Source organism: Melozone crissalis, unplaced genomic scaffold, assembly GCF_028551555.1.
Source record: "Melozone crissalis strain CALT ecotype California unplaced genomic scaffold, PUWL_Pcris_2 ptg000007l_1, whole genome shotgun sequence".
In the NCBI taxonomy this organism is placed as follows: domain Eukaryota; kingdom Metazoa; phylum Chordata; class Aves; order Passeriformes; family Passerellidae; genus Melozone; species Melozone crissalis.
The window spans coordinates 15,064,600-15,072,776 of NW_026535785.1; the positions used below are offsets into that span (position 1 = coordinate 15,064,600).

Here is an 8,177-nt window from a genome sequence, read left to right on the forward strand (position 1 = left end):
CCTTCACCCCTTAGTTACAAGCAAATTGCAGATATTGTTATCTTTGCAAGCAAGAATAATCTCTACTTTTTGTACTACTTCTGCTGTAAACAATGTACCGCTTGCTTTCCTATGACCCTCACTCTGTATACATATTTATATATTATTCATATCGGATTAAAAATGAATGTGCTCTTTACCACAGTTGTACTGCATAGTGACAATACAAATTAACTTATTGTGTACTTACTTTTCACAAGGCAGTGATGTGAAATTTTGATGGCCTGAAAAAGTAAGTCGTGGGAGAAGCAATGCAGAACTGAATCCTTGTAGGTGCACTTTATATTGTCTGATTTATTAAAGTGCCTTGAATTAATAAATGACATTCTCTGCATGGAATTTTGAACACGAGTTTGAACTTGGTTCAGTGGTGGGCAAAAAGAGTTTGCTTTTAGTCGGTGCATGTGAGGTGGTTAGCTCCAGCCATGCTTTCTGCATTCCTTGCTTAGAATTTGTTCTTTGCAGGAAAGAATTAGGATGGCTGTTTATTAAGAGCTGCTTGTGGGTAAAGCATTAGGAGCTGGTTGGTGAGATCATAGCATCATGGAGTGGCTTGGGTGGGAAGGGACACTAAAAATCATCTCATTCCAACCCCCCTGCTGTGGGCATGGACACCTTCCACTATCCCAGGTTACTCCAAGCCTTGTCCAACTTGCCCTGGAACACTTAGAGGGATGATGGTGTGGCCACAGCTTCTCTGGGCAACCTGTGCTAGGACTACTCTTACAGGGAAGAATTTTTTCCTAACATCCAACCTAAACCCTCTGTCTGTCAGTTTGAAGCCATTCCCCTGTGTCCTGTCACCTTGTAAATAGTCCCTGTCCATCTTTCTTGTCAGCCCATTAAGGCACTGAAAGACCACAATTAGGTGACCCCTGAGCCTCCTCTTCTCCAGGCTGAACCATCTCAATTCTCTCATGCTTTCCTTACAGAAAAGCTTCTCCATCCCTCAGATCCTTTTGGTGCTTTCACAGGACTCACTTCAACAGCTCCATGTCCCTCCTGTGCTTGAGGCATAACATAGATAAACATGCATGTTGGAGGCTTTAGGGGGCAGTCACACTTCTGGCAGTCTTCAGCCTATGAAAACAAAGGCTGAAGGGGAGCTTTCCATCCCTGAGGAAGGAAACAAGGCTGCATTCCTGGGGCAAGGGCTCAGGACGCCCTGGGTAGCAAGCAGCATGGTTTGGGGTGGCGTTGTTATTACAGTAAAAATGGCAAGTTGTTTGAGCAGCCCAGGGCACTAATGCTGGTTCAAGTGAATTCACTCTGCTACAGAGATGCTCATGCTCCTGTGCCAGCAGCTGCCCATCTCCCATCTCTGCTGGGAGGACCATGGCAGCATTTCCACTCCAGTACAGGTAGCATCAGACCAGTTCACAACAAGTGTCTGTTTAGCTGGTAAATTCCCACCTAAAAGCAAGGGGAGAGGGTCCAGCCCCTTCCCCATTGCAGGAAGCATAATTCTCCTCTGCCCCAGCATCTCTTTTTTATGCCTGCTAAGTAGTACCACAGCAGCAAGGGAAAATGTGCTCTTCAAATGTGGAGATAGGGTATTGTTTTTCACTTATCCTGGCTTTATGTAGATGGTCTGGCACATTTATTTATTCATTTATTTGAGCAAATTAAAGCAAGCTAAGCGCATTTGACCTCAGATGGTCCTGGTTTAAGTTAATTTGAGAGACAAAGCTCATAAAGTTCCAGTAAAACACATCAACAACTTCCCAGCATAGGTTGAAATGTGATTGTTGAAACATAACCTCCAAAACCAGATACAGCATGGAGATTTGAAGTCACAATAATCTGAAAAATATAGGAGAGCATATTGATAAGCCCCACTGAGAAATGATATCTTTCATTCATGCCTTTGTTACATGGTCGATTGCTGTTTTATCCATAAGAAGTGCATCTATCAGATTTTGTGCATTAACATTCCTTTTCTAATCTGGCTTGGACATTTTATTTTAAAGCTGATGATAACCTTGGGCCCTGGTCCAGCAAACACTTACATGCTTGCATATCTTTACTCACAGGAGTAATCTCAATGGAGTAAATGTTTGCAGGTTTGAGGCCTTGGCTATCTCAATCCATTATTTCTTTCCATTAAAAAGTAATCTGTGCGATTGAAATAAAACATACGATTCTTTACCCAGAAACCCACCCAAAGACAAAGTGTGTTTATTAGACTAAGGGTCTGCACATTGTCATCCTTGAATTGCACTTCAATAAAAAAGATAATTAACAAATGTAAAAGAAGACAGTTTCGTACACGCTGTATTTACAAGAACTTGGTTTGGATCCTGGGCTGAAGGATTTACAGCTGAGGCTGAGGAGGGAGATGGATTAGCTGCACTGCTCTGGAAATCCTAAGCAGAGAATTTTTGAAATGCAGTTTATTGAGGAAGGGCGATGGCCCCTCCCAGCAGAAAGGGGCTCCGGAGTGTCCCGTTTGTCCGGGCTGTGCAATGTCCGTGGGCTAAAGCAAAAACTAACCAGGCTGTCATCTGTCACACAGGTCACCGGCCTTTCCAGTGCAGATACTGCCCCTACAGTGCCTCTCAGAAGGGAAACCTGAAGACCCACGTGCTCTGTGTGCATCGCATGCCTTTCGACAACAGCCAGTACCCCGACCGCAGGTTCAAGCGCTCCAGAGTGGACTCGGAAGCTGCCGGGAGCCTGGAGGAGCCGGCGGCTGCCAAGGCAGGGAGCTCGGCAGAGCTGCCCGAGGAGGGCACCAAGGCCCAGGAGTGATGCCCAGCAGGCCCAGCCCTGCTCTGCTGTAGCCTTTACCCCGGCTTTGGACACGTGGTTGGTGAGGGCTGGCTCAATAAACCCCTTCTGAGGAAAGGGATGGCATGCCAGTTCCCAGAAGGGTCCAGAATGCTGAAAACATTCAAATATATGTATATGTACTTGTACCCACACATGTACTATATATATATGTATTTACAGACGCAGAGATATTCAATCATACCCACATTGAATATATATCTACATACACACACACACACAAAATACACACATTCCATACGTGTGTGTGTGTGTAAATATATATATTACACATGCAAAGTAAATTTCCAGCCCTTGAAAATGGCTGCTAAACAGTTACCTGGCAACTAGTACTTCCAAACAATGTAGGTGCGATAATAAAGTGATTTAAAAATGTTAGGAGGTTGTTAGTTATTTAAAAAAGCAGGGCAATTTCAAACTTAAAAGTGGTCTTTGTCCAAAAATAATGCTCTTAACAGAAAAATGATACCCTCTAAACGATTTAGTGTTGCCTTGAAGATTGAGGGGCTGTGTTTTCATTGTTGAAAACACCTTTATAATATGACACCAGCTGCTGTCATTTGCCTAGCATAGTAATGAGATGTCTTGGTAGACTGCCATGGTGCCAGTCTGACTGGAGCTGTCATTGCAGAGAAAATCAATTCAAGTGGTGTTGCAACTGCAGTGTAGGAGAAACCTTAGACGGCCCATAAGCTGGGGTCAGTACTGACCTATTTTGAAAAGTATTGTGATATTACATTTTCTTTTTTTTTTTTTTTTAATATACAGCCAAATGAATCAATGGTTAGAAAAAAAAATCTGCAGCCCAATGTGTGATTGCAGATTTGAAATGTAATTCCATTTTTTGTAATCATCTTGCAGTATTGAGGGAAATGCTTTTATTCTTTTTTTTTCTTGTTGAAAAAGTTGCTATAAATGTAGAAGTACAATATATAGAAATATTGTTTAGTGAAACTAGTCAGCCTTATCTATAGAAGGTACTGGTGAGAAACAGAATTTTATTACATAGGAGGTTGGTAATTTTTTTCTTTTGTTCTTTACTTGTCTTATTGGTTTTTTTAAACTTCCTTTCAATTCCTTTTTTTTTTTCCTTACACTTGAATGAAGGATTCCCTGGTCATGGTTAATTTTCCTGTATTAGTTTTTGTAAGTGTTACAGACACAGTGCAGAAATTTCTTCTGGAGCAAGCCCTTATGAAGTAGCTTGACCTAAAATATGAATCCAAGCTTTCTGCTCTTTGTCTCTAATGAAAAAGAAAGTGTTTTAGATGATATTTCTTTGGTTTTGTAAAACAAATGTGTTCTATATTTTTGCAGACTTTAGCTTTTTTACTGATTGGATGCTCCAAATTTAGTAAGGTCTTTGCCACATAGGAAGCTTTTGAGAGACTATAACAAACCACATAAAAAAGTAAGAGAAATAACTAAAGGTTGATTCTGAAATTCTCTGAATGGCATAAAATTTTATCCTTCTAATGTACTTCCTTTGATAGAAGCAAAATTGGTGCTGTTTATCATGATGGTAGAGAAGTATTAACTTCTTCTAAAGCAAAATCATCCAGACTTAAAAAAAAAAAAAAAGAAAAAAGTAAAAAAAAAAAAAGTCAATATTTCTTTGCAGGCTGGGAGCACAGAGTAAAACCCCAGGGCCTTAAAACTTCAGCTCTGCCTAAAGCAGTTTACAAAAAATACTAAACTGCAATCAATGTAAATAAAATTCTTAGCGCTACCCTGAGAGTGGAAAAAAAATCTCAGGCTAATAAGGAATACGGTTTGCATATGCTGTCGGAAAGGATGTCATCCAACTGAAGTTTCAGTTTAAATGAGGTCACTGTGTAACTTGGACCCATCTGGCACAGAGCAAGCTGCTTTTCTTGTTTTTCTAGTATAGTTCTCACTGCCTTACTTAAATCGAGTTGATAAACTTAATGCAACTGTTTCTATGATCCTAGATAAAGGATTGAAATGTTATTGAACCTTTCTGACTGTAGTAAGCTTTAGGATTTTAACTGCACTACTGTGTTTGGTGACTGTGTCAGTCGCTTGCTTTGTGTGTTTGCGCCGCCTTCGGTATCTTAGCAAAAAAAAAAAGAAAAAAAAAAAGAAAAAAAAAAGAGAGAGAAAAAAAACAAAACCACCCCCCACATTCCATTTCTTGCACTTTTTGAGCTCTTTCAGTATTCTTTTGTGTCTTCTGAGCATTTTCAGATACGACAGGCAATAATTCTGTTTGTGACACTGGAAACATCTCCCGCTCCTTGTGATGTGTGTGTTGATTCCATTTGGTCGGGTGCTACTGTCCCTATCCTCCCCTCTGACATAGCCCTTTTTTCCAGAACATTTGTAACTTGTAATACAAACAAGTGACAGCAGCAGTGATGCATTGTCAGTTTCTGAATATCATCATGCTTCTCATATCTAAACATGTCAAGTTTTTTCTCTGTAACTTCTGTAGTCTGTGATACTGGTCATAATACTGTCTACATTCCTACACAAAGAAAAATTTCTATCTTGGAGGAAATCTGAGATCAATAGAGTAGAGGATTTTGTTGCTATGCTTGTAACAATTAGAAAACTTTGTATTTAAAGTTTATTCTTGGTCATTATTTATTATTATAATACATCAGTTGACAGAACTTTATTCTGGTATAGAAGTATTAAAAGTTGTTTTTTCAGCAATGACTGTTTTCTTTCTGCTGTTAGAATAAAAATGTCTTTGAAGCAGTACAGTTTTATCCAGTGTTTTACGCAATAAAACCTCTACCTCTGAAAAAAAAGTTTTCCTACTTGCTTATGTTTATTAGGAACAGTTAAAACATTATTTTCTTCAGCTTTGTCAGATTTAAAAAGAAAAAAAAATAATGCCAGTAAATTCACAGTTGTTAGGCAGTTACTGGAGTGTATTATGCTGGGTGTGTGTGCTCAGTCCACTTATTAATCTGAACAAATCTATATACAGTATATACAGATATATATTATATATATTGTGCTTAATTAAAAGACTGTGGAAATCTGTTTTAGCATGTAGTAATAATTGTTTTATATACTACTACTTATGTACTATAGAAAAAGTCTTGGGGTCTATCAAGCTTTGATTTGAAAGTGTTTGAAGTGTGTATCATACACTATGATGTATAAAGTCATGTTTTCACATTAAAAAAGATTGTTTGTATAGATCATATATTTGGCTTTAGAAAATTGTGAGGTTTATTGTTATGGTGCATGTTAAGAAAGCTGCTCACGCTTCAAAGAATGTACAAGAGCAAGAGTGCTCCCATTCTCCTGGGTGAATCTTTATTCTTCCCCTTTAAGGTTTTATCTGCACATTTGAAAGCAAATAAATTAAAGGGTTTTTCACTTAGAAAAGTAAGGATGATTAACATAAAAAAAATGCACCAAATCTGAGAAACTGCAGCAAGTATGGGGAGGAGAGAGTAAATGTGGCCTTGCTCCAAGAAAAACTGAGAAAGCAAACATGTTTCAAACCCAGAAATTTTAATATTAAATTAAGCCAGTCATACCCACAATAATATAGTTATATTCTAGCTTGCGTTCTCCAGAAGGAAAAGGTACAAAAATTGTCAGAAGGGTTAAGAATTAAAGCATAGAATCATAGAAATTCAGTTTTTTAGTAGCTGAAACTCACAGTGAGGAGGTGCTGTTACTGGTGAACCTGTGCAAAGTCTCTGCAGCCAGGGGACTCACGGAGCTGGTGCCAAATTCCCTGGTCTGTGGGCAAATGCCACAGATCTCTTCATCCACAGAGAATAAAATCTGCACTGCAATGCATCAAATTTTAATCAAAACCCAAGGAGTTAATGAAAATTTTTGTGTGTCACACCCTCTCTTGGGGGGAACAACCCTTCCTAGGCACAAAATGGCAGCATGTAAAAATGTTTTGAGGAGGGTTGAGCTCCAGGCTCAGAGCTGAACTCTGCCTCTCAACAGGATCATTGTCCTTTCAGGTAATTGCTGTACCCTGGATCCAGGGAAAAAGAACTGTCTGGGGAGAGAGTGGTGGGGGGTGCATCCCAAAGATTTTCCTGCCTTCTGGTTTCAGTAGACAGTAAAGGAAAATGAAAAGCTGATTAAGGAGCAATGACCGTCTCATTGCACCTCCATGGACATGCTTCCAGTCTCCTTTATGGTCCTGGATTTCTGCTGGGAGCAGTGCATTACACTGCATACAATCCTCTGGGAAATCTAAAAATGCCCACCAGTGGCCATGAACCAGCTGTGGGGTTGCATCACCTGTGAAGGCAGGTGGGAAGAAGGTCTGAAAGAGGAAGGGCTGTCTCACTGAGATCTGGGGGGTTTTGTTTCCCTCAGCTGATGGGCAGCTTTCCTCACACAGATCCTGGGTGTCCTGAGTCTTCCCACTTAACATCAGAAGGCTGCTCCCAGCTTTAAGACAACATTTCTTGTTGAAACTTTTATAAGGACTTTAAGCCCTCTGTCTGTTGTAATTTGGGAATTGAATATTTCCCCTCTCTGTTTAACATCTGTATTGTAACAGTATATTATAGAAACCTCACCTTGTGTATTGTAAGCGTGCTCCCAGTGAAATTATTCGTAACTATTGTGATTTCCATTTCTGGATATCACTGCTTGGCATGATCCACCACAGTATGTTTCCATCGGGAAGCCCGGGGAGGGGGAGGAGGGAGAATAAAGCTGTGGTGTAATGTCGTATTAGAAATGTCACCCAACTGAGTGTTCCTAGGGGCTGGGAGAAGTTCCATGGCTCCTCACCTGTTGGTGTTGTTCAGGGTATTGTTTGGGGTTTTTTTGTTGTGGTATTTATATTTTTTAACCAAAGGTTCTCAGTGAATAGGGAAATTACAGGAAAAGAGGAAGAAGAAAATTTAAATGATCCCAGAGTGAACTGTTTTGCTGTTAATACAGAAATACAGAGCAAGACACATTTAATGGGCTCTATTTTTTATTATACTATGCTGAATAATTAAGTTTGAGGCTAAGTGTCACATAGATTTATCTTTTAATTAAAAAAGCATGGTTCACGCGTATTTGAGTGGTAGTCCAAATAAATGCAATATAGAAATTTATGTTTGTTTATCTAGGTGTTAATTACCTAGAGATTGTTCTGGATTACTTCTTTTTATAAAGTGTCATAGGCTCATGTCACAAGTAATAAAGCTTAACAGTGGAACCTTATCAATTTGCTAACTATAACGCTAGTGTGACCTGGAGGAAAGGAAAAAAAAAAACAACTTTGGAAAATGTTCTCTGCGTGCACCACATTCAACACATAAAAACCACGCAGTGAACAAAGCAATCATTTTTAAAACGTTCTCATAAGTAAAAGTACAAATATATCTTCAGTGTTT

At 39.4% G+C, this 8,177-nt stretch overlaps 1 protein-coding gene across 4 annotated transcripts in view; it reads left to right on the forward strand.

Moving 5' to 3' along the window:
• ZNF536 (zinc finger protein 536) overlaps window positions 1–5,902 on the forward strand; it is a 343,745-nt gene extending 337,843 nt beyond the window's left edge. For all 4 annotated transcript variants that reach the window (XM_054296230.1, XM_054296233.1, XM_054296232.1 and 1 more), the window contains one exon: window positions 2,555–5,902. In XM_054296230.1, the coding sequence (XP_054152205.1) occupies window positions 2,555–2,790 (236 nt within the window). In that variant the 3' untranslated portion in view covers window positions 2,791–5,902. The remainder of the gene's footprint in view (window positions 1–2,554) is intronic.
• Window positions 5,903–8,177: the final 2,275 nt, after the last annotated feature.